The 26,652-nt window shown below is 45.4% G+C and overlaps 1 protein-coding gene across 1 annotated transcript in view; it reads left to right on the plus strand.

The window, feature by feature from the left end:
• The window catches only part of LOC139389641 (RIMS-binding protein 2-like), a 37,936-nt gene extending 12,820 nt beyond the window's left edge, over positions 1-25,116 (plus strand). Inside the window, exons 10-24 of the mRNA XM_071136505.1 lie at positions 7,566-7,717; positions 8,014-8,655; positions 9,250-9,390; positions 9,729-9,881; positions 11,729-12,475; positions 13,684-13,804; positions 14,364-14,477; positions 15,815-15,990; positions 17,067-17,235; positions 17,451-17,513; positions 17,863-17,966; positions 18,535-18,558; positions 19,068-19,139; positions 19,365-19,508; positions 22,183-25,116. Coding sequence (XP_070992606.1) covers positions 7,566-7,717; positions 8,014-8,655; positions 9,250-9,390; positions 9,729-9,881; positions 11,729-12,475; positions 13,684-13,804; positions 14,364-14,477; positions 15,815-15,990; positions 17,067-17,235; positions 17,451-17,513; positions 17,863-17,966; positions 18,535-18,558; positions 19,068-19,139; positions 19,365-19,508; positions 22,183-22,377 — 3,017 coding nt within the window. The 3' untranslated portion in view covers positions 22,378-25,116. The remainder of the gene's footprint in view (positions 1-7,565; positions 7,718-8,013; positions 8,656-9,249; positions 9,391-9,728; positions 9,882-11,728; positions 12,476-13,683; positions 13,805-14,363; positions 14,478-15,814; positions 15,991-17,066; positions 17,236-17,450; positions 17,514-17,862; positions 17,967-18,534; positions 18,559-19,067; positions 19,140-19,364; positions 19,509-22,182) is intronic.
• Positions 25,117-26,652: the final 1,536 nt, after the last annotated feature.

Genomic DNA, 26,652 nt, shown 5'->3' on the forward strand with positions numbered 1-26,652 from the left:
TGTCTTCACTGCTCTGCTCTTCACTGCTCTGCTCTTCACTGCTCTGCTCTTCACTGCTCTGCTCTTCACTGCTCTGCCTTTCACTGCTCTGCTCTTCACTGCTCTGCTCTGCCTTTCACTGCTCTGCCCTTCACTGCTCTGCTCTTCACTGCTCTGCCCTTCACTGCTCTGCACTTCACTGCTCTGCTCTTCACTGCTCTGCTCTTCACTGCTCTTCACTGCTCTGCTCTTCACTGCTCTGCCTTTCACTGCTCTGCTCTTCACTGCTCTGCTCTGCCTTTCACTGCTCTGCTCTTCACTGCTCTGCTCTTCATTGCTCTGCTCTTCACTGCTCTGCACTTCACTGCTCTGCTCTTCACTGCTCTGCTCTGCTCTTCACTGCTCTGCCTTTCACTGCTCTGCCTTTCACTGCTCTGCTCTGCCTTTCACTGCTCTGCCCTTCACTGCTCTGCTCTTCACTGCTCTTCACTGCTCTGCTCTTCACTGCTCTGCTCTTCACTGCTCTGCTCTTCACTGCTCTGCCTTTCACTGCTCTGCTCTTCACTGCTCTGCTCTGCCTTTCACTGCTCTGCTCTTCACTGCTCTGCTCTTCGCTGCTCTGCTCTTCACTGCTCTTCACTGCTCTGCTCTTCACTGCTCTGCCTTTCACTGCTCTGCTCTTCACTGATCTGCTCTGCCTTTCACTGCTCTGCTCTTCACTGCTCTGCTCTTCACTGCTCTGCACTTCACTGCTCTGCACTTCACTGCTCTGCACTTCACTGCTCTGCCTTTCACTGCTCTGCTCTTCACTGCTCTGCACTTCACTGCTCTGCACTTCACTGCTCTGCTTTTCACTGCTCTGCTCTTCACTGCTCTGCACTACTCATCGCTGCCGTGCACTGCTCATCGCTGCTCTTCACTGCTCTGCACTGCTCTGCACTGCTCTTCACTGCTCTGCCCTTTACTGCTCTGCCCTTTACTGCTCTGCCCTTTACTGCTCTGCTCTTCACTGCTCTACTAGTCACTGCTCTGCTCTTCACTGCTCCACTATTCACTGCTCTGCTCTTCACTGCTCTGCTCTTCACTGCTCTTCACTGCTCTGCCCTTTACTGCTCTGCTCTTCACTGCTCTACTATTCACTGCTTTGCTCTTCACTGCTCTGCTTTTCACTGCACTTCACTGCTCTGCCCTTTACTGCTCTGCTCTTCACTGCTCTACTATTCACAGCTCTACTATTCACAGCTCTACTATTCATTGCTCTGCTCTTCACTGCTCTGCTTTTCACTGCACTTCACTGCTCTGCTCTGCCCTTTACTGCTCTGCTTTTCACTGCTCTACTATTCATTGCTCTGCTCTTCAGTGCTCTGATTTTCACTGCTTTTCACTGCTCTGCTCTGCACTTCACTGCTCCACTGTGCACCTCACTGCTTTTCTCTGCCTTTCACTGCCCTTCACTGCTCTGCCCTTCAAGGGTCTGCTCTGCACTTCACTGCTCTGCCCTTCAAGGCTCTGTTCTGCCCTTCACTGCTCTGCCCTTCAAGGCTCTGCTCTGCCCTTCACTACTCTGCCCTTCAAGGCTCTGCTCTGCCCTTCAAGGCTCTGTTCTGCTCTTCACTGCTCTGCACTTCACTGCTCTGCTCTGCCCTTCACTGCTCTGCTCTTCACTGCTCTACTATTCACAGCTCAACTATTCATTGCTCTGCTCTTCACTGCTCTTCACTGCTCTGCGCTGCACTTCACTGCTCTACTGTGCACTGCTCTTCCCTTCAAGGCTCTGCTCTGCCCTTCAAGGCTCTGTTCTGCCCTTCACTGCTCTGCTCTTCACTGCTCTGCTCTTCACTGCTCTGCCTTTCACTGCTCTGCCTTTCACTGCTCTGCTTTGCCTTTCACTGCTCTGCCCTTCACTGCTCTGCTCTTCACTGCTCTGCTCTTCACTGCTCTGCTCTTCACTGCTCTGCTCTTCACTGCTCTGCTCTTCACTGCTCTGCCCTTTACTGCTCTGCTCTTCACTGCTGTACTATTCAAAGCTCTGCTATTCATTGCTCTGCTCTTCACTGCTCTGCTTTTCACTGCACTTCACTGCTCTGATTTTCATTGCTCTACTATTCACAGCTCTACTATTCATTGCTCTGCTCTTCACTGCTCTGCTTTTCACTGCTCTGCTCTGCCCTTTACTGCTCTGCCCTTCAAGGCTCTGCTCTGCCCTTCACTGCTCTGCCCTTCAAGGCTCTGCTCTGCCCTTTACTGCTCTGCCCTTCACTGCTCTACTATGCATTGCTCTGCACTTCACTGCTCTGATTTTCACTGCTCTTCACTGCTCTGCGCTGCACTTCACTGCTCTACTGTGCACTTCACTGCTCTGCTCTGTCCTTCACTGCTCTGCCCTTCAATGCTCTGCTCTGCCCTTCAAGCTCTGCTCTACCCTTCACTGCTCTGCATTTCACTGCTCTGCTCTCCTCTGCACTTCACTGATCTGCCCTTCACTGCTCTGCACTTCTTTGCTCTGCTCTCCTCTGCACTTCACTGCTCTGCCCTTCACTGCTCTGCGCTTCACTGCTCTGTTCTGCCCTTCACTGCTCTGCACTGCCCTTCACTGCTCTGCCCTTCACTGCTCTGCCCTTCACTGCTCTGCGCTTCACTGCTCTGCTCTGCCCTTCACTGCTCTGTCCTTCACTGCTCTGCTCTGCTCTGCGCTTCACTGCTCTGCTCTGCACTGCACTGCTCTGCTCTGCACTTCACTGCTCTGCCCTACACTGCACTGCCCTTCACTGCTCTGCTCTGCGCTTCACTGCTCTGCTCTCCTCTGCACTTCACTGCTCTGCTCTGCGCTTCACTGCTCTGCGCTTCACTGCTCTGCTCTCCTCTGCACTTCACTGCTCTGCTCTGCGCTTCACTGCTCTGCTCTCCTCTGCACTTCACTGCTCTGCTCTGCACTTCACTGCTCTGCCCTTCACTGCTCTGCACTTCACTGCTCTGCTCTGCATTTCACTGCTCTACTATTCACTTCACTGCCCCTGCTCTGCATTTCACTGCTCTACTATTCACTTCACTGCCCCTGCTCTGCTCTGCCATGCCCTTCACTGCTCTGCACTTCACTGCTCTGCTCTGCCCTTCACTGCTCTGCACTTCACTGCTCTGGGATATATGGTACTGAATGGGCAGCTGACTACATCTGCTGCCTCTGTAGGAGTGTGCGCATGTGTGTGCATGCGTGTGCCCACACGCATGTGTGTGTCAATGTCTGCGGGGCACTGTCAGCTCAGTACAGATGGGTCATGTTGGTTAGCACACAGCAGAGGTAGACGGACTGGGAAAACCAACTTGACTGCTCTGAGGAATAAACTATCAAATGTATGTGGACATCCCTTCAAATTAGTGGATTCGGCTACTTCAGCCACACCCGTTGCTGACAGAGTTATACAATCGAGCACACAGCCATGCAATCTCCATAGACAAATATTGACAGTAGAATGTCCGTACTGAAGCGCTCAGTGACTTATAAAGTGACACCTTCCAACAAGTCAGTTCGTAAAATGTCTGCACAGCTAGAGCTACATCGGTCAACTGTGCTGTCAATTGTGCTGTTGTCAAGTGGAAACGTCTAGAAGCAACAACGGCTCAGCCGCGAAGTGGTAGACGACACAAGCTCACAGAGCGGGACTGCCGAGTGCTGAAGCTTGTGGCGCCTAAAAATCATCTTTCCTCGGTTGCAACTCTCACTACCGAGTAGTGGAGCAGTAGAAACTCGTTCTCTGGACTGATGAATCAGGCGTCATCGTCTGGTAGTCCGACGGACAAATATGGGTTTGGCGCATGCCAGGAGAACGCTACCGCCCCAATGCATAGTGTCAACTGTAAAGTTTGGTGGAGGAGGAATAATGGTCTGGGGCTGTTTTTCATGGTTCGAGCTAGGCTTCTTAATTCCAGTGAAGGGATATCTTAACGCTACAGCATACAATGACATTCTAGACGATTCTGTGCTTCCAACTTTGTGGCAAAAATGTGGGGAAGGCCTCTTCCTGTGTCATTATGACAATGCCCCTGTGCACAAAGCGAGGTCCATAAAGAAATGGTTTGTTGAGATCAGTGTGGAAGAACTTGACTGGCCTGCACAGAGCCCTGACCTCAACCCCATCGGACACCTTTGGGATTAATTGAAACGCAGACTGTGAGCCTGGCCAAATTGCCCAACAGTCCCTGCAGCAATGTTCCAACATCTAGTGCAAAGCCTTCCTAGAAAAGTGGAGGATGTTATAGCAGCAAACAGAAATACAATGGTTAATTTGATCAGTCTAAAACTTTGCACATACACTGCTGCCATCTAGTAGCCAAAATCTAAATTGCACCTTATCTGGAATAATACATTATGACCTTTCTCTTGCATTTCAAAGATTATGGTCCAAAAGAAATACAAAATAATGTTTTTTTTTTCCTTTGTATTATTTTTTGATCTTTTACCAGATCTATTGTGTTATATTCTCCTACATTCCTTTCACATTTCCACAAACTTCAAAGTGTTTCCTTTCAAATAGAACCAAGAATATGCATATCCTTGCTTCAGGGCCTGAGCTACGGGCAGTTAGATTTGGGTATGTAATTTAAGGCGAAAATTGGAAAAAAAGGGTCTTAAGAGGTTTTAATTGCTTTTTTAACTAACAACCCACACAGGTGTGGTTCCTAAGATGGCGCCAATAGATATGGCAGCTCTGCTTCTAGCTCCTAATCAACTTTGCAGTATTTAGGTTTTTGTGTTATTTCTGTATTGCCGTATTACCTCCCAAGAGAATTCTCTTTGGTTATAGTCACAGTCATGTATATTCCCCCTCAAGCCGATACCACAACGACCCTCAAAGAACTACACTGGACTTTATGCAAACTGGAAACCACACGTCCTGAGGCCACATTTATTGTAGCTGGGGATTTTAACAAAGCAAATTTGAGGAAAACGCTACCAAAGTTCTACTAACTCATTTTACTGTAGTACTCGGTCTGGGAAAACATTGGACCACTGCTACTCAACCTTTCGAAATGCCTACCCCTCCCCCGCCCTCCCTTCGGCAAATCTGATCACGACTCCATTTTTCTTCTCCCTTCCTATAGGCAGAAACTCAAACAGAAAGTACCTGTGCTCAGGTCTATTCAACGGTGGTCTGACGAATCGGAATCCATGCTTCAAAATTGTTTTGGTCATGCGGACTGGGATATGTTCTGGGTAGCCTCTGAGAATAACATTGACGAATACACTGACACAGTGACTGAGTTCATCAGAAAGTGTATAGAGGATGTTGTACCCACTGTGTCTATTAAAACCTACCCAAACGAGAAACCATGGATAAGTGGCATCAGTCACACAAAACTGAAAGCACAAACCACTGCATTTAAAGATGGCAAGGTGACTGGGAATATAGCTGAATTCAAACTGTGTAGTTATTCTCTCCATAAGGCAATCAAACAGTTAAAACGCCAGTACAGTGACAAAGTGGAGTCGCAAATCAACGGCTCAGACACGAGAGGTATGTGGCAGGGTCACAGACGGACTAGAAAGGGAAAACCAGCCACGTCGTGGACACCGACATCTTGCTTCCAGACAAGCTAAACACCTTCTTTGCCTGCTTTGAGGATGACACAGTGCCACCGATGCGGCCCGCTACCAAGGACTGTTGGCTCTCCTTCTCCGTGGCTGACGTGAGTAAGACATTTAAGCATGTTAACCCTCACAAGGCTGACGGCCCAGACGGCATCCCTATCCGCGTCCTCAAAGCATGCACAGACCAGCTGGCTGGTCAATCTCTCCCTATCTCAGTCTGCTGTCCCCACTTGCTTCAAGATGTCCACCATTGTTCCTGTACCCAAGAAAGCAAAGGTAACTGAATTAAATGACTATCGCCCCTTAGCACTCTCTTCTTTCATCATGAAGAGCTTTGAGAGGCTAATTAAGAATCATATCACTTCGACCTTACCTGACACCCTAGACCCACTTCAATTTGCTTACCGCCCTAATAGATATACAGACGATGCAATCGCCATTGCACTGCACCCTGGCCTATTCATAGGGCTGCGCACAATTGGCCCAGCGTCCTCTGGGTTTGGCCGGGGTAGGCCGTCATTGTAAATAAGAATTTGTTCTTAACTGACATGCCTAGTTAAATAAAGGTATCCCATCTGGACAAGAGGAATACCTATGTAAGAATGCTGTTCATTGACTATAGCTCAGCATTCAACACCTTAGTTCTCTCTAAGCTCATCATTAAGCTCGGGGCCCTGGGTCTGAACCTTGCCCTGTGCAACTTCCTGACGGGCCGTGCCCAGGTGGTGAAGGTAGGAAACAACACCTCAACTTCGGTGATCCTCAACACTGGGGCCCCACAAGGGTGCATTCTCAGCTCCGTACTGTACTCCCTGTTCACCCATGATTGCGTGGCCACACACGCCTCTAATTCAATAATCAAGATTGCAGTAGTAAGCCTGATTACCAACAATGACGAGACACCCTACGGGGAGGAGGTGAGAGCCCTGGGAGAGTGGAGGCAGGAAATTAACCTCTGAGGGAGGTTAAACAGCTGAGGGAGCACGCCCCTATGCACATCGACGGGACCGCAGTGGAGAAGGTGGAAAGCTTTAAGTTCCTCTGTGTACACATCATTGACGATCTGAAATGGTCCACCCACACAGACAGTGTGGTGAAGAAGGCGCAACAGCCCCTCTTCAACCTCAGGAGGCTGAAGAAATTTGGCTTGGCCCCTAAAACCCACACAAACCTTTACAGATGCACAATTGAGAGCATCCTGTCGGACTGTATCACCGCCTGGTACGGCAACTGCACTGCCCGCAACCGCTGGGCTATCTAGAGGATGGTGTGGTCTGCCCAACGAATCACTAGGGGCAAACTAGCTGCCCTCAGGACACCTACAGCACCCGATGTCACAGGAAGTTCAAAAAGATCATCAAGGATGTTCACCCCGCTATCATCCAGAAGGCGAGATCAGTACAGGTGCATCAAAGCTGGGACCGAGAGACTGAAAAACAGCTTGTTTACATAATGCTTTTCTCATCTCATATGTATATACTGTATTTTATTCTACTGTATTTTAGTCAATGCCACCCCGACATTGCTCAACCTAATATTTATATATTTCTTAATTCCATTATTTTACTTATAGATTTGTGTGTATTGTTGTGAATTGTTAGATATTACTGCACAGTTGGAGCTAGGAACATAAGCATTTCGCTACACCCGTAACAACAACTGCTAAATATGTGTGTGTGACCAATAAAATGTGATTTTATTTGTGGAAGCACCTGCTTTAATTAAATATACAGTGCTTTGTATCCCTCATTTACTCGTGTTTCCATTTACCTGTACATACAATACACATCATATTGTTTCCTAATTGCCTCATTGCTTAAATAATCAAATTTAACATGAACTATTGAGTGCCTCTCATGCATTGTATGGAATCAGGTCAAGACAATATTCTCCTATAATGGAATATACTGACATATCAGCTGATATTGTATTGTTTTTGTAGTGTTATAATGCATCGTGCTAAATCCTTACACACCTGTTTTTCTGCTGTCCTCCCTAGGTCCTCCCTTCCCTCCCCAGGAGGTGCAGGTTCAGTTGGGCCAGAACCCTGGGGTGCTGCAGGTACGATGGAAGCCCCCCCTCCTCACCCCCACTGGAACCTCCAACGGAGCCAACGTGATTGGCTATGCCGTGTGCACAAAGGGACAAAAGGTGCGTTTGAATGATGTATTATGCAGAACCTCATGTTCAACCCTGTGAAAGGGAGTGAATGTTGTAACCTCTAACCTTCAATGCTGTGAGTTGTGTGTAACACTCTACCTCCATCTGGTGGATGAAACAGTGATGTTCAGTCTATGGTTTCTGCAGGGCTTTTGTCATGCAGTGATTTGCAAACAGATGTAACCAGGCTCCATTTTGCCTGAAATAATATATTATGTTTGTTACATAAGATATGTGTATTGAAGAGGTGTGTATGTGTGTGTGGTCCCTGTCCTGTGTGTGTCCAGATAGCGGAGGTGATGTACCCTACGGCAGACTATGTGACAGTGGAGCTGAACAGGATCCAGTGTCTGGAGGCCAGGGAGGTCATTGTCAGGACGTTATCAGCAGAAGGAGAGTCTCAGGACTCTCCCGTGGCCACCATACCGCACAGTATCCTGGGGCCTCCCCATCACTCACCCCACCATCGCCCCCCTGCACACCCCCATTCTTTGCCCCAGCACCATCCGCCACACACACAAACACACCCGCCCTACCCCCAGACCTACCCCTTGTCACACCCCCAACCTCAGGTCCACCCTCAATCCCAGCCCTACACCTTGCCCCATGGTCAGCCGCTGCGCCACCCACCCCCTCACCCCCATCACCAGCCTTACCCCATGTCTAAGCCCAAACTAGTAAGTGCCAGAGAGTCAGAAACCAAAGAGCATGAGGTAGGCCTGCGGCCTGGCCCGCCCTGGGAACGCTCCCTCTCGCCCCTCCCTCCTCCCATGTGTGGACACACTCTGGAGCCGCCCCACTTCCAGGGGCGCCGTTCGCCCTCTCCTCAGAGGATCCTGCCCCAGCCTCAGGGAGCCCCCATCCCTAACACCATCGCCAAGGCCATGGCCCGGGAAGCTGCACAGAGAGTGTTCGCTGAGAGTAACCGGGTAAGCAGCCACAGAGCCACTATACATACAGTATACTTAAGTAATAAGGCCCAAGGGGGTGTGGTATATAGCCAATATACAACGGATAAGGGCTGTTCTTAGGCACGACGCAACGCGGAGCAGTAAATTAGAGCAGTAAAAATACATGTTTTGTCATACCTGTGGTATACGGCCGTCAGCCAATCAGCATTCAGGGCTCGAACCACCAAGTTTATAATTCAGATTGACCTATGGCATGATGATGTACAGCGCAACCAGAGCTTGATTTGTGTGCCAAGTGCTTTCGAGACTCTCAACACCACATGGTACTACTGAGTCAACACTATAGAGAACTAATATCATTGTGATGGTGTGATGCATCTGCAGCAGAGAAGGCTGGTGGGAGGAGCTATATGAGGATGGGCTCATTGTAATGGCTGGAATTGAATAAATGGAATGTCGAACGTGGTTTCCATATGTTTGATGTGTTTGGTACGTTCCATTTATCCCATTCCAGCCATTACAATGAGCCCGTCCTCCTATAGCACCTCAAACCAGCCTCCTCTGACCTGCAGCTATATGTAAGGTTTTCTTGTCTCTGTTTTCCTGTGTCAGATTGAGAAGAGGAACATCTTCAGTGAGCGGAGCATAAACTCTGATGAGGAGGAGGATGGTTATGACTCTCCCCACACCAGGAGGAGAGGGGCCTCTGTGGACGAGTTCCTCAGAGGCTCTGAACTAGGGAGACATGTACGGGTAATACAAATCAACAACCCTGTCGCATGTTAAATACAGAATTACACACCCACTGGGCACATTCAACGTGTATTCCACGTTGGTTCATTGTCATTTCATTGGAATGGTTTGGAAACAATGTTTATTCAACCAGTGTGTGCCCAGTGGGCAGTTTGTTTCTCTCCCAGCATCACTCTGGAGACGTTCCTCCCTGCAAAAATGCATTCTATTCTATTCTGTGTAGAGTTAAAGTGATGTGGGACAAAGAAAAATGAATAAAGACCTTATACGTTTTAAAATAAGGTGTTACTTTAACCTGTGGCTCCATGTTAAAGCTGGTCCCCCCCCCTTTCTCCCAGCACCACTACAGCCACAGTGAAGAGTACCAGACAGAGAGCAGCCGCGGCTCAGACCTGTCTGACATCATGGAGGAGGACGAGGATGACCTGTACTCTGAGATGCAGCTGGAGGAGGGCCGTCGACGCAGCATCAACTCTCACAACACTCTCAAGGTACAGCACACACACATAACCCATCTAGTGGGGGTCTGACCTGGAGAGGAGAGTAGGTGGGGGGGGGGGGGGGGGGAGTTGGGTGAAAGGGAGGGTCATCCCATCTACCGTGGCCCAGACTGCCCTGTCTCTCACTGTCAGGCTTTACATGCAGCCCCGCTGTGGGCTTTGCCTGCTGAGGTCTCCAGCCTTGTCTGAGCTGAACAGAACAATGCATCAGCTTTATCTTCCAAGTCTTAACTTACCCATGTGAATGGCTGTAATACACACCCAGCATGTACTGTATGAAGAGGTGAACACGATGTGCCTTGTCTTTCTGAGCTTGGTATTGATCGAAACATGGAATGTTGCTTTGTCTCAATATGTATTGCATTTTAGTGTACAGTTTAAAGAATGTCCACATCATTATTGTTCATGAATACCCTGTTAATACTCTGTGTTTTAACAGAGTATGTCAGTGGCCAAACATTTACCTTATAAAATGTACTGTACCATCAGCCAGAAGGGTCGTCATGGTACATCAAATGCATAGGGGAATCTCATTTAAGTGAGTTTAGGCTACTTAAATGGAATAATTCACTTTTGGTTGTGTTCATCTCATGTTCTACCTTTTGTGGTCAAGTTTTTTGTTGTTGTGGTGTGTAGATGGTTACCTTTGTGGATGTGTGTACCTGTCTCCATTGAATATGTTGAATTGACACGTGGATGTGTAGCCAGCAGTCATTGTGTAACAAGATCTACAGAGGGACATTTTTAGTATTGAAACAGGCCATTTCTACTGTGTTGATCATAAATACAAAGTAATGTGTTCAGATGTATTCATTTGCAGTGTCAATGTATGAAAGGCTTCCAAAGAAACATGTTTATATTTCAGCTGTGAGTAGACTTTCAGTTGATACGTCAGCCAGATATGATGCCTTACAGTGTATGAATCCAACCCTGTATCCAACCCACTCAACAGAACAGTGTTTTTAGGTCTCGTATCAATATGCCGATACTGAATCTGCCTATGTTTCATATAACAGTAGCTCATCATGTCATCCATCAGTGTGTCTCATGTCTGTGCATCAAATGAATGTCCTGTATGTATTTGTGTATTATGTTCTTCAAATGTGTTCTGTGCAGTAGTGCATGCAATAAGGGTCAAAAAGCAGAAGAAAGCACAGCTGAGATTTAGCAAATAGTCATTATTGGAAAATCTAAATCTGTCATAAGAACAGACCTCGGGTCATGTCTGAAAATGTTAGAACAGACGGAGATACTTTTAACATGTCTTATTTTGCTTATGCAAGTGCTTTGCTCAGTTTGCTGCCTTATTCCTCTTGGTTAGTATATATATTTCTTATTCACTAGCCCAGGCTGTGCTTGGTGCAATGTGTTTTAAGACTTTTCTTAATTAGTTCATTCACTTATATGTTTCGTGAGTTTGTCACCTGTTTCATTTCTCTGTGAGGATTTCTCATATGGCAGATTTTTTGCACCCTTTACTAATCTGTCCTGGCTACCGAAATCCTCTCCCAGACCCATCCTCAGTGTGGCTGTCTATCACTGCCTTTGGTTCCTCCCACAGATTCCCGTTCAGAGCATGCCATTTCCCCCAGCTCACGGAATGACACTGCATGCCTTGCATCTGGCCATTCTGCCACAAATAACTAATTCTGTTCTTATTTTGTCTTTTTTCCCCATTTTATTTTTTATTCACACACTGTGTTGTTTCCTGCCTGTTCTAACACCTTCAAAAACTAAACCAACCTCCTGAAATTTAAACAAAACTCTTCGTTCAAATGCCAATCCAAACCAATCAACTCTGCGCTCCGCTCTGTGGCTGGACCGTTCTGGTCATACAGAAGTATTACAGGCGTCAGGACCTGGGAGAGGAGAGGGACTGCTGGGACCTACAGAGGGAGGTGGTGAGACAGAAGTCCCTGCGTCGTAAACGGCTCCACAGCATCCCTGAGGTGGCCGAGGACGAGCCCGACGGAGTCAATGGGATGGGTCATCATCATCAGCGCCTGCGATTTGATGACGGAGGCAGGCCTGGTACACCCCGCATGCATCGCAGGGGCCCCCGTATCTCCCAGCAGGACCCCCATCAGCACAACCACCTCTCCCTCAGCAAGAACCACCGCCGCCTGCTGCAGCGTCAGCACTCCTCTCCCCGCTATGCCTACGCTTTCGAGGAGCGCAGCCTGCGCCGGCTCACCAAGAGTCCTGACAGTGGCCTGGACTGTGGCAGCGAGGAGGAGGGCTCTTTGGGGTACAGGGGTTACCCCCACGGCAGCCCCATGAGGGGCCATATCCGCTACATCCACTGTGAGGGGCCGGTAGAACGAAGGGCTCTGGCTGCAGGCAGGAAGAAGCAGCTGACACGGCAGTGCAGCATGGATGAGGACTACTGTGACAGCCCTAAGACGGGCCACCTGTCTGACCTGAGGAACAGGGAGGTGCACTACGGGCCAACGCGGGAGCCAGGGCAAAGCCCCAGACACGGAGCCCTGAGCGAGGGCAGGCTCCACGAGCTGGACAGGGCCTATCACAGGGACCTTAGGGCCAGCTATGTGAACAGGCTCAACAGGGTCTCGGACCAGCCGCTGGTGTGTGTGACTCAGACTCTTATCTGCTGTATATTCCATCAGCAAGCAGTAAAACCATACCTTTATTCTTGGTGTTTTTTCTCTCTATGGGTCTCCCTCCTTTACTTTGATTTATTTTTGTTTTGTGCAGTATTCTGGCAAGTTATTCGTACATGTTCATGGTGATTCTTATTTGTAGTTTTTCATGTGTGTAGTTTGCTCGTTTTTAGAACGTTCAGTGAGTTTTTAATTGAAGCATTTTTGATTACCTAAAGGCCATTTCAAAACGTTTTTTGTGTCTGATGTCTCTGAGGAGAAAGATTCATTTTAAAACAAAATGGCAGCTCAACCGTAATAGTTTGCATGGGGATGCGCTATCCCTATTCTGCTCCGCCCTCCTCTCTCAACAAGCCAGTGGGGTTGATATGCAGCTCTGACAGACATCTTGCCCATCTTATCCCACCTCTGACTTTACCCTGATTGCTCCACCTTCCACAGGGGATCTCAATTCCAGCATGTCCTGGCTCTCATTGCTCGTAAAGGCTGGAGTCCTATGACAAATCCAGTCTTTCCTAGTGGGATTACATCGAGGGTAGTCTCTCATAGCCTTTAGCTGATTTAGCCATCAGTCCATCTGCATCATGTTAGTGCTTGGCAGTCAATGAACACTCCCCTCTTCATGTTTTCCCCCCCAAAAAATTCTGCAGAATGTCCTCTCCTACTCCCATACCACACACAGCAGTGGTCAGCTTGTTGCTCGATTCCCCTGCCCCCATCTCTGTCCCATATATCCTGTATGACTAACTGGATGAGAAGCCGTTGGGCCTCAGTCTCTCTCTCTGGTTTGAGCCCCAGGCTGAAGTCATTCTGGTTGTGCTCAGCTAACTATGCCTTTCTCCATTCTATTCTCTTTCCTCTACTCACTCACTCCCTCTTCTCATCAAGGAGCAGACATGAGCAGAACAAAAAAAAACAAATGGTCTTTAGCTAAACATCTGATCCTGTTGTGGTGTCTGGGGTTGATTTACTTTGGTTCTGTTGATGGTTTATTTATTTGTTTGTTCTCTTTATTTTATGGGTTTATTTATTACTCTTATTTTGCCTCCTTAAGGACAAATGGAAGTGACGTCATTTGCTCTTATAGTTTTGCGATCCTTTTGAATGGCTGGTTCGTTCTGTGAGGAAGGCAGTTTATTTGAACCTAAGCTGTATTTTCTCTCCCTCTAAAGATTATAGGGAACTCCCCCTCCCATGGATGCTCCCATGGCGACCGGCTGGACCATTCAGGGAGGAGGCCGTTCCACGGCGGCAACCCCCCACAGCGACGGCCCATGATGGTTCCTTCCATTGGTTAGTGCGGTCACCACATGACGAGATGCCCTGTCCTCCTCTGCAGGGACTGTTGTTGTGTATTTATTTTCCCCATGTGTTGCCTTACTCATGTGAGCTGAGCTGAACATCTCTCCCATAGACATATGACCTTAAACAACCATGTAGTTCTCTGTAGTGGTGTTCCCCTACACCTGGAGTTCAGTCCATCTTCATACCTCTTTATGGTGTTTCTGACTTGGCATAAGCAGTTCGGGGGAGGGGCTGCTACCGTTTACTTGGTGCTTCTAACAGAAAAAATGAAGAGATGTGTGGTTGTCGGTCTATAGCCTCTATATACTGTGATCCTAGAGGGCTCGCCCGCTTTAATCCTTCCCTCTATCTCACACAGTGCAAAGCATTGCTGTTTTACGTTGAAGAACTCCAGAGTACAACCTGTTTCCTTATCCCACCACCTGACCCCCCCCCCCCCCCCCCCAACCCGGCAGCATGTCCAGCCAAGCCGTGGGCCAGAGCAGTGTGGGGTGGGGGGGGGGGGTCCCTAACAGTAACACTGTGATCTGATTGGTATCGTCTGTAGAGATCACCATGATGGAGAGTAACAGTGAGGGGAGTGAGGGGAACTTCTCACCTGGCAAGGAGAATGCTTACTATCACGGCAGTTTAGCTCGGCACAGGATATGGCATCATAATGGTATGTGGCCCAGCTTCTCTCTCGAACAAAATTAATAAACCTTGCAAGTGACAGAACAGACAGTGTTAAGAACCCTAATTGATATTAGAGGTGAATGGTAGTCTAAAGCTTGAGTGTGAATTTTACACTAGGCTGACAGGGAAGACCAGATGTTCACTTTTTCTGTAGCTGAAGAATGAGTGTCCCCTCCCCTTCCTGTATGTCTGCCTGCAGCCTCCCTTTGAGACCCCCCTCCTTCCTTCTCTACACCCTCCCTCTGCTCCTCTCTGGCCCTCCTCCCAGGGCGTATAGCCTCCCCCTGTTGACTCTGTGATTTTGCATGACTGATTGTTTACAGTCCAGTGAGAAGGAAAACTATTGGATGTGTAAGTGGACTGGTGTCTTGTTGGTATCACTCCATTGCACAGTGATGAACCTGCTGTCATCTAAACCAAACATTAGTATTGTATCATTAAAACATCATTTAACAGAAATGTTCACAGAATTGTGCTATTGAAACATTTGGTTCGTTTGTGCCAGGAAATCCATGAGTGAATGAATATCAGGGGGATTCATTCCCCCGCACTGTCCCTGATATGCTCCTGATGAGTCAGGTTTCTGCTATGGCATTTGATGTTCTAATTTCTTTCGGGAATGTTAATTTGCCCTTTACCTTAATACTTTATTTCTAATGTGAGCATGGTTTTACCCCTCTTGTATTGATAATGAAGTATACTTCCTCATTTTGAAGAGTGGAACGCATGCATCTGTTGAGCTCTGTGAGACGGTAAAACAGCAATGAACAGTCAGTCTGTTTCCCTCCATTATTGTGCATTGTCATCTAGTTACCTCTGCATCCCATAGCTTGGCATGACATGTGCTGGCGTCTCTCCTACTTGACCTCTGTCTAACTGTACCTGCGAGTGTTATAAAGGTACTCTGTTTGTTGTTTTGGTGTCTGTCATACCAGCATTCAGAGATGTGTGGAAAAAACTGCCAATCTGTGCTATCTGTCAATTTTTAGACAGCATAGACTTTGTAAAATAAGTATCTTGCTAACATATTCTCATTTAATTCAAAGTTGTAGATTTTGCTCTGTAAAAAAAACTTGAGCCAGGTGCTCCTTGAGAGGATGATAAACTTCGCAATGGACACAATAGTGTAGAATTACCATTCTTTAAACCCCTTTAAAGCTGTTTTTCACACATACATTTCATGGCCCTCTCCCCTGTCTATCAGCTCTGACAAAGTGACATCTTCTCGTCCCCCTACCCCCCACTCTACTCTGCTCCCCAGCCTGTCCTGGGCTGGCAGTAGCAGGGCTGGCAGTAGCAGCAGTGCCCTCTCCTATGTTTCAGATGGGTACGGCGGGCAGGGCCGCGGGCGCCGGTCGCCAGAATACTACGAAGAGTCAGAGCCAGAGGACTTGGCACGTATATTTGTGGCCCTGTTTGACTACGACCCCCTGTCCATGTCCCCCAACCCTGATGCTGCTGACGAGGAGCTGCCCTTCAAAGAGGGGCAGATCATCAAGGTGTTTCCCTGATCCACACAGTGCTTTAGTCCTATATGCTTCACTCAGACTAACAACAACAGGGACTAGTGATGACTTACAGCAGGGTTCACCAACTGGTGGCCCACGGGCCAAATTCGTGTGGTTTTATTTGGCCCCCAAATATAATTTATAATATATTTTTACATAGAAGACTGTAAAAACACCAGGGAATCAGCTCCAAGTGATTCTAATTTAGGAAATCTGTTCCCACATATTCCCATGCATAATATGTGATCTTATACAAAAGCAAGCAAGGTTTGAAATTATTATATTTTAGTCAAATATATCTGTTTGGGGGCCTCCCGGGTGGCGCAGTGGTTAAGGGCGCTGTACTGCAGCGCCAGCTGTGCCATCAGAGTCCTGGGTTCGCGCCCAGGCTCTGTCGTAACCGGCCGCGACCGGGAGGTCCGTGGGGCGACGCACAATTGGCCTAGCGTCGAACGGGTTAGGGAGGGCTTGGTCGGTAGGGGTGTCCTTGTCTCATCGCGCACCAGCGACTCCTGTGGCGGGCTGGGCGCAGTGTACGCTAGCCAAGGTGGCCAGGTGTTTCCTCCGGCGCATTGGTGCGGCTGGCTTCCGGGTTGGATGTGCGCTGTGTTAAAGAAGCAGCGGCTTGGTTGGTTGTGTATCGGAGGACGCATGACTTTCAACCTTCGTCTCTCCCGAGCCCGTACGGGAGTTGTAGCGATGAGACAAGATAGTAGCTACTAAACAATTGGATACTACGAAATTGGGGAGAGAAAGGGGTAAAAATTCAACAACAAAAAATATAAATATATATCTGTTTGGGCTTCTTACATTCAATTTGTCTACAATTCAAACAGTCTACAAATTATTATGTTCCGACCCCCCAACCATCTGCTGAAGAGAAATGGCTGAATCTAAGTTGATGATCCCTGACTTACAGCATTATGGTCATTACATTTCTCTGAAATGGACAGGCCCAGAATTTGATATAATTCTGCATCTAAACTTTGAATTTGCTATTAAAACAGTAATGGTGGTGGCAGTCTCTTTCTCTCCCCCCTGCTAACATTGTTCTCTGTGCTGGTCAGGTGTTTGGGGATAAGGACACGGATGGTTTTTACAGGGCAGAGATCCGTGACCGTCCAGGTCTGATCCCCTGTAACATGGTGTCAGAGATCCAGACTGAGGATGATGAGATGATGGACCAGCTACTCAAACAGGGCTTCCTCCCACTCAACACTCCTGTAGAGAAATTAGGTAGTGCAGCACCTGGACTCCTACTTTCTGTTTTTTTTTCTCTGGCACTCTTTCGCTCTCTACTTTGCAGTTGATTGTCTCTTCCCTTTCTCTTCTCTTCTTTCTCTAACTTTCTTCTTCTACACTTATGTCGTTTTTGCTGATGGTACTCTAATTTCTCTGTCTCTACAATCGTTTCCCTCGTTCTTTTTTTCTCTCTCTGCTTTCCTGTGAAGTGAACTGCGACCGCTTCAAAGATGGCCGCTCAATAAACCGCAGGTCCCGAAAATCCAAGCGAGGTCTGTGTTCTCTTTAGATGCACTCTTCCTTCATCTTCACGCTTTTCTTCTTCCACCCTTTCTTCACTTTTCTTATGAGTGTTTGAGTAGGGAATTATGGGTATTTTCTGTCAGTCTCCAACATGCTCGTCTCCAGTAAAGTGGTGGGGGTGTTCATTATGGCTTTCACCATCATGTACCATGTATCATTGAAACGGAATCATTCATTCAGCCTTTGCCATGGTAATAGACAGTCATTCATGCCTAATCATAAGGCATTACATTCTGTCATTTTAGTGTGGGAATTTACAACTCAGTAGTAAGGTGAGTATTTCTAGTGTGTTACTTATCATTCTTATTGATTGTCCAGAGAGGAACAGGCGGAGTGGGCGTCAGCACCCCTCGTCCACACGTAGAATGGTGGCCCTGTATGACTACGACCCCAGGGAGAGCTCCCCCAACGTGGATGTGGAGGTACAGCACTGCTAGACCTCTAGCTTTATATCCTCTTCTCCACGGCTCCACCCCCATTTACAGACCAGATACCATCAGGATGCATGTGACTCAATACCTCTGTCCCTGCCCTTGATTGTATAACATGTTATAAACAGAAATAGACAGTCGATTCTTTATAAACTGAGAAAAAGGAATATGATCGGGAGTACATTTTATCCAGTTCACAGTGTTTCTGTATACACACCTCAGTTTTTCCTATATTAGACGTCTCACAGCTCATCAGAATAATTCAACTGTATGCTGTACTGTGTGTATGATGCTTTTGGAGGACCATCCTTGTTGAAGACTATTCCTGCTGTTATGGAGTCAGGTGTAGAGGTAGTTCTACCCTGTTACTAACGACTTACCTGCTTGCCTTGCCAACATTGCACAAATACACCAGCCATACTTACTCCCTAGATTTACTCCCAGTCTGTACCATTAATTTAGTCCCCATTTATTAGTAGCTTAACCTTTTCCTGTTGTACTTATGGCCCTTCCCCCTGGTGTCACTCACTCTCGCCTTTCTATTGGCACGGCCACACAGTACGGGAGAGACGGGCTGAATGAGGTGAGTGAGAGGAGCGTCCGCTCTGTGTTTTCTCTGTAACTGTTGGTGGAGTGTTCAGAAGAGGTGGTCTTCACATGGTGGATTAGGCTACAGTTATACCCCTCTCATGAACACAGCCCCTCACTCATAGCCTGCACTGGCATCCTTCCTCGGGTTGGTCTGTGTGTTGAGCAGTCTCCTATGTTTGGTTTGTGTGTTTTGGAGAGACCTGTAGGAGTGGATAGTAGATAGTAGTGTGGTATGCCTATTGTCTGTGTTGCAATCCTGTTTTCAACCATCCAACACTTGATGCATTTGATAGTTGCAACAGTCTGCCAAGACTTCATTGACACTTCTAGATTTGCAATGCTTCTCAGTGATTGGAATAGGAAGTACAGCATTTCACACAAATTCAACCCTAACAATATCCAATGTGGTCGGGTTGTAGAGATAATCTTCAACAGATTCAAGCTGCTTTGTTGTAGAGAAAGCAGGTCAAACTTAACTCGAACATCTCACTGTTTTGACAGGCTGAACTGACATTCTGCGCTGGTGACGTCATAACAGTTTTTGGTGAAATTGATGAAGATGGGTTTCATTATGTAAGTATGTGAGATGTGACTTACACATAATGATATTGAAGGAGCACATTGTCTTCAACCAGCTTTGTGCAAATAAACACCAGTGGAAATGACAGTGATAGTAATAGTCGTCGTAGGATAAACAATTACAAATGATAATTTTGTATCCCTTTTGTCTAGTCCACTATATTGTGGAATCCGATGTACATTCTCTGCGAGTCACCCTGTGTGTTTGTGATCCCTCAGGGCGAGCTCAATGGACACAAAGGTCTTGTTCCCTCCAACTTTCTAGAAGAAGTGCCTGATGATGTTGAGGTTTTTCTCACTGACACTCCATGTGGAGATTCTCGATACCCGCAGGACGCTGCAGCGCGGATAAAGACCAAAAGGGTACATGCTCTCTCGCAGTACTAGCCCTCTGTCATCCATTCTCTCCTTTCCGTTCCCTTAACCTCCTTACTCCTTTAGTTCTCCGTCTGTGCTTGTGAGTGTTTCATTCCTGAACGTATGATGGGAAGTCAGACTTCGGAGCATTATGCTGTAAACGTTGTTGATGTCTCAGAAATATAACGAAAACTATTAATACTTGACAGAGGTACTTGTTATTTTTTAATGTTGACTGCTGTGAAGGATTTTAAAATGTGGACATGTTCATATAGCGTTCTCAAAGAGAATAAACAGAAACAAAAGAAATTTTTTACTTTTAAATGTTTTTGCACATGCACATTTAGCATTGCAATACATGCTTTATGGGTATTACCTGTGTTTAATCTAAAATAGGCTCTAATAGAGGAAATAGTTTTGATGTACTGGAGGATGAAACATCTAGACTGTAGCACCGTATGTTTTCTCTTTATGATGCATGAATTCCCCTTGAACCTTTTTATAGTGAACAATAAGTCTAGTACAGTATGACTTTTGTATTTGCTTCCGAAGCCTTGTTTTTGTATATTGCTTACTTGTAAAATAGCATGCAAGATATCAAGAAGGTTACGTTGCTCTTTGAGAGTATAATTTCGAAAGTAATCATAATACTAGCTGTAAAATAATGTGACTATAATTCTTTGTTTAACAAATAATTGCAAGTTAATGTTTGAATAACAGCAGGCTTCATCTGAAGTTTCTCGGCTGGTGTTCTAGTTTGTCATTCTCATAGTGCAGACTATTGAAATGCCATCACTGCATTTTTCTTTTCCTCACCCGCTTGGCAAAACAGAAGAAGAGTGTTCATTTCACACCTTAGAGGCTCTGTTTCCATCACGTAAGTGAGCAACTGAGGATACCAAGGTTACGCTCCCCTCGTCTAATGCAGATGACATGGGTTCCCCTTAGTTTCCGGTATGCAACACACACACACACACACACACATTTTTTATGACCTTTATTATGCCAGTTTATGTTTCAGTTCATTCATTTTGAATATTTCTCTTTTTTTAAATTAACCAGAACATTAGTGATAGAATAGTGTGGAACACACCAAGATGACACATTTGATCCCAGTTTACATATTTTACCGTTTTTGTTTACATTTGAGTAATTTAGCAGATGCTCTTATCCAGAGCAAATTACAATTAGTGCATTCATCTTAAGATAGATAGCTGAGACAACCACATATCACACTCGTAGTAAGTACATTTTCCCTCAGTAAAGTAGTTATCAGCGATGTCCGTGCTAATATTTGACGTGAGTTTATTGTAGAAGCGTTCAGGTTGTTGTGTTAACTTATAAATAATATATGCCATTTAGCAGACTCTTTGAGCCAAAGCAACTTAGTCACGGGTGCATACATTTTACGTATGTGTGGTCCGGGAATCAAACCCACTATCCTGGTGTTGCAATGCCATGCTCTACCAACTGAGCTACTGAGCAAGTTAAGGACGACCACCCTAGCCAATGCATTAGACAAGAAGCATGGTATATTCAGTTGTTTCTCTGGGTGTTGTACATTACAATGTCAGTCTCTCAAGATAAGCCTCCTGCTGTAAATCATGGTAAGCTAAAAGGCCATTTTTGCACGTCTAGGTTGCCTCCCCGTAGTACTAGTGGTAACATTCAATCAGACTCTATAGCTAACATTCTGATAGAACCTCCTCTCTCCTTGAAGCAGTGCACCCTGCCACACTTAATCTAATCAAACTGCTCGAAACAAGTCAATGGTAATCAAATGTCTGCCAGACAGGCAATCCAATCAATCAGATAAAAATATAATTGGCATTTCTTTACCCATAGATGCCTGAGATAGTGGTCCGCTCCACAATGCCCTTGTTAAGTTGTTGGTGGGGTGCACTTTTTCTTTCACATAAGGAATGATGCAAAATGGCAAAAAGAGCTATTAACATGTTTTTCTCATAGAAAGTGGCATCAATTAGATTTTCTAACCATATTTTTAACGTCTAATATGTAGTTATATACTACAGCCATATACTACTGTGCTAGAGACTACAGTCTCATGTTAATGGGATCTTAAGGATAGAGACTACAGTTTCATGTTAATGGAATCTTAAGGTTACATCTTTCCTAAGTGCAATTGAAAAGAAGCCTTTTAGCTCATGATTACAATTAAGGAATATGTAGATATTAGATGTTTACTGTAACCTAATTGTATATGAATGCCCTTTATATTTAAAAAGAAAATCTGCTGTCATATGTTGTCCCATAATGTTAATACAATATTGCATCTCTTGTTTTTGTGTGAAAGGCATGGCCTTTGCCATTGATAGCCATTCTGGAGAATCTCAGTGCTATTGGTAAAGAGAGCAGTAGTATGTGGACATATTCTTTGGCATTGAAGTCTTTATCTTTTAAACCAGCTTGATGACAGACTGTGTCTACATGGCAGTGGGGGGGGGGGGGGGGTATACAGCACCTCAGTACACTAAAGAGACGACATCCGAGCATTGACAAGTTGAACTGGGCTGCACTATAAGGGAGATAGACTGATGAAGCCAAAGGTATGGTGGCCCTGCTGAGACAGAATGGACTGAGTGGAAGGGAGTAGTGACTGGGGTGCAAGAGGGCTGGCTTTTTAACCCCCCTGAACTGTCCCTTACGGGTCTTCCATTAGGTTCCGTTGGAAAAATCGAGTCCGCCCAGAAGAGCTGCCTACCCCAAAGTGCACCAACACATCCCCGGCACTGGCCCTGCTACCGTGGGGCCTGGCAGTCCCATCAGGGGCCCCCGCGACTTGTCCTCCAAAAAGAAAAAGGGACTGCTCTCCAAAGGGAAGAAACTATTGAAAAGACTTGGCGCTGTAAAATAACCCCTTCATATACTTGAAGTATATTACCAACCACATCATAGAGGGCTCTATTCAATCTGTAGTGCTGAAGCGGTACCGATTCCGTGATAGAAATGTAAAGGTCATTTCCGATTGAGCTGTGTTTACCATGAATGAAGTCTCCACTAAAGCGGGTACATTGCCTTTATATTTCAATCACGCTGAAAAGCTGAATTTCCTCGATGCGGATTGAATAGAGCCCTAAATCTCAAACACTTCCATTACTGTAAGTTCAGTCCTGTGAGACGAAAAAATCCACTGGTTGAAGATTTTGATGGCATTTAATAACCAGTCAGATGCTGTACTCTTACACATCTGTTGTTGTCTACTAGAAACCATTTATTTTTTAATTGCAGTGTGTATTTTGAATAAGGTCCAGGGACCCCATTTGACATTTAATGTCATAAGCCAACCTCTCTGGTCATGTATATTTTGCTATCTGAAGCACAGGACTGCAATGCGATGGGATAAAATATTCTCCATCTTGAAATGGCCAATGTGTAGGTGTGTGTTTGACTGAAGACTACAATGTCCCCCAGAATAGGAGGTGTTTAAACCAGTCTCTTTAGGGCTGAGATCAAACGATAGAGCTCAGAATGGCCAGTCAACATCATACTTGATGAGACTACTACTGGTGGCCCTAAAGAGGCAAGGAAAAGAGCAGTTTTATGGCCAGGCAGCTGAGGTCCTTGTATGGGAACTGTATGGGAGGTTTGCATGTTTTACCTGAAAGCACATCCAGAATGATCATTCCCACCCAACATTTGAAGCACATGCTAACTGATGGCCTTTTCTATCAGAACATGTTAGCAAGGCACATGTGCATGCTATGTCGGTGCATTTGATGACAGAATCTACACTGAGCAAAATGTACTAAATTAATTTTAGTAGTAAAAAGCATGTCCTCGTTTTCTTTACCTCCATACAGAATATTCCATACAAACCTAATTGTCAGATTGGTTCTCAGTTCAACTCAAGCCCAGGTACACATTTGACTAGTCATGACCTAGCACCTGAAGTCAAGATCTGTGCACTGGTAAAATATGCTACATCTCCAGAAAGACCGAAGTCAGATAAGCAAGTATCAATTCCTAACAGCAAGTATTAGTTCTTCAAACACACCAAAAGACCTCTGGACAAGCACATTAGATAGGAAAGGGTTTCAAGATTCAGTTTCTTTATTTTTTAAGTAGTTGAATGGTCATGAAATGCCTAGTTGAAACCAACCTCCATGTATTTGCCTTATAAATGCACAATTGTTTGTGTCCAGTCAGTGGAGATTTTTTATGTCTTGTATGCATTCATGTCATTGCAATACATACTTCTAAACATGAAATATTTTTGCAAAAGATGTTTATCAAAGCTCGTGATGTGCATTTTATTACTTGTAAGAGTGTCATGTTTTCTGGAGGACCTGGGCATTATTAGCTTGTTTGAAACTTCAGAAGGCCCGACTTTACACTCTTCATGTTCTGTCCACATTAAAATGACAAAAAGAGAAAAAAAGAAAGAAGTGTGGTGAAAATGTAAAGGTGTATTTCATGTTTTTTTTTTGTCAGTACATTGTCACTATTTTGGCACAAAAAATTCAAGGCACTTTTATTTTGTTCTTCGTGTTATATACAGTACTTGCAATGTGTTCATTCTGCATTCACAATCCCATTTTGACATAGGTTTGTGTACAAGACAATGGACAAGAAGGAAATGCAATTGAAGGCCGGTTCAATCAACTGTTTCCAGGATAAGTTTAAATCAGCATTCTTCCTGTGCAACAACAAAGCATGGTGTGAATTAATGTGCAGTTGGTTACCATTTTGTTTAAAACAAAACATTTTTGTAGAGTACACTCCAAACTTGCATTATGCAGTAGGAGAATGTTATGTTTGACTTATCCCAGACACAAGGTTTGATAGAATAACCTTCATTGGATGTAAGTCATATTAAGTTATTTCTGTTACATAGAAATTGTGATTTCAACAAGACAAGTCTACCTCCATAATGACCCTTAGAATTCCAACTAATTTGACTCCATGCTCACAGAAGCCAACTCCATTTCATTTATGAAACTGAGCTCTTTCTGTTTGCCCAGAAGTATTGTATTTGTGTCAGCCCCCAACTAGCACATATAGTAGTGAATGTATGATTAATTGAAAGCCAATGTATTATATTTATCAAAACTATCCATGATGAGTATGCAGATGTCCAGCCGTTTTCTGGTCCAGTTTGTATGTGAAATGAAACCTTTTTCCATCTGTTAAGAACCTCTTACACTATTTTGTTAATCATTTCATCTTTCCATTCAATTTACATCACTGTTTTGTTTTTGAACTACTACTTACATGAGATTTGAACTGAGACTGCCAAAAAAGAATGTATCAAAAGCATTCTGTATAACGTTCTGTACAATTCTCAGCCAAATAGGCATTTCAATCTACAGTTAATAGATGTACATCTTTTCCATAATAACTTGTCTGTCATTGCTTCTATACATATTGTTTGAGTGACTTGCTCTTTTTGTACTTTGTCCATTTGTAAATTGTTTTTAAATGTTTATACTTGATTTTCAGACTGCCTTTTTTGTACATAAAAATTTATAATCAAACTGTGCAAAGCTTTCCCCATGGTGTCTTCAAAACCATGTTTTAAAAGTCTGCAATTGTGTGCTAGCTTTATGAAAAGAAATAGCCTATATTGGGGGTTACAAAATATTGTGTGGGTGTGCATGTGCAATTTTTTTTATAAAACAAATTTGATATTTTGTAATGCTGGTTGTGCCGTGTTTTATTTCCCAGATGCCATGGTGCAACAGCATACGTTTGAGTGGGACTAGAAAACAATGACTTGAATGTAACGTTATTAACTGGTTCTCAATAGCGGTTCTGTTCCGGAACAGTATGTATCACTTTCGCTCCTGGTTCTGTTTCTATTCCTTGAAAACGTTTGTTATTTTCTGGTTTTGTTCCCTGAACCGGTTCCAACCTGTGCACTACATGCCTAAAAGCATGTGGACACCTGCTCGTTGAACATCTCATTCCAAAATCATGGGCATTAATATGGAGTTGGTCCCCCCTTTGCTGCTATAACCTCCAGTCTTCTGGGAAGGCTTTACACTAGATGTTGGAACATTGCTGTGGGGACTTGCTTCCATTCAGCCACAAGAGCATGAGTGAGGTCAGGCATTGATTTTGGGTGATAAGGCCTGGCTCGCAGTTGGTGTTCCATTGGTGTTCGATGGGGTTGAGGTCAGTGCTTTGTGCAGGCCAGTCAAGTTATTTCACACAGATCTCTACAAACCATTTCAGTATGGGCCTTGCTTTGTGCATGAGGGCATCGTCATGCTGAAAGAGGAAAGGACCTTCCTCAAACTGTTGCCACAAAGTTGGAAGCACAGAATTGTCTAGAATGTCATTTATTTGATAGTTTTAAGATTTCCCTTCACTGGAACTAAGGGGCCTAGCCCGAATCATGAAAAACAGCTCCAGACCATTATTCCTCCTCCGCCAAACTTTACAGTTGGCACTATGCATTGGGGCAGGTAGCGTTCTCCCGGCATCCACCAAACCCAGATTTGTCTGTCGGACTGCCAGATGGTGAAGCGTGAGTCATCACTCCAGAGAACACTTTTCCACTACTCTAGAGTCCAATATCGGCAAGCTTTACACCACTCCAACCGATGCTTGGCATTGTGCATGGTGAGCTTGGTCTTCTGTGCGGCTGCTCGGCCATGGAAACCCATTTTATGAAACTCCTGAGGAACAATTATTGTGCTGATGTTGCTTCCAGAGGAAATTTGGAACTTGTTAGTGAGTGTTGCTACCGAGGACAAACGATTTTTACACACTTTGTACTTCAGCACTTGGCGGTCCCGTTCTGTGAGCTTGTGTGGCCTACCATTTCGTGGCTGAGCTGTTGTTGCTCCTAGATGTTTCCACTTCTGTAACGGCTGTTGGAAGGAGAGGACCAAGGTGCAGCGTGGTACGTGTCCATACTTTTATTCACTGAACACTAAATACAAAAATAACAAAGGGAATAACCGAAACAGTTCTGTCTGGTGCAGACACAAAAACAGAAAACAACTATCCACAAAAACCCAGTGGGAAAAAGCTACCTAAGTATGGTTCTCAATCAGAGACAACGATAGACAGCTGCCTCTGATTGAGAAACACACCGCCAAACAACAAAGAAATACAAAACATAAAAAATGAACATAGAATGCCACCCTAGTCACACCCTGGCCTAACCAAAATAGAGAATAAA

This window comes from Oncorhynchus clarkii, chromosome 30 (assembly GCF_045791955.1).
Source record: "Oncorhynchus clarkii lewisi isolate Uvic-CL-2024 chromosome 30, UVic_Ocla_1.0, whole genome shotgun sequence".
Taxonomy (NCBI): domain Eukaryota; kingdom Metazoa; phylum Chordata; class Actinopteri; order Salmoniformes; family Salmonidae; genus Oncorhynchus; species Oncorhynchus clarkii.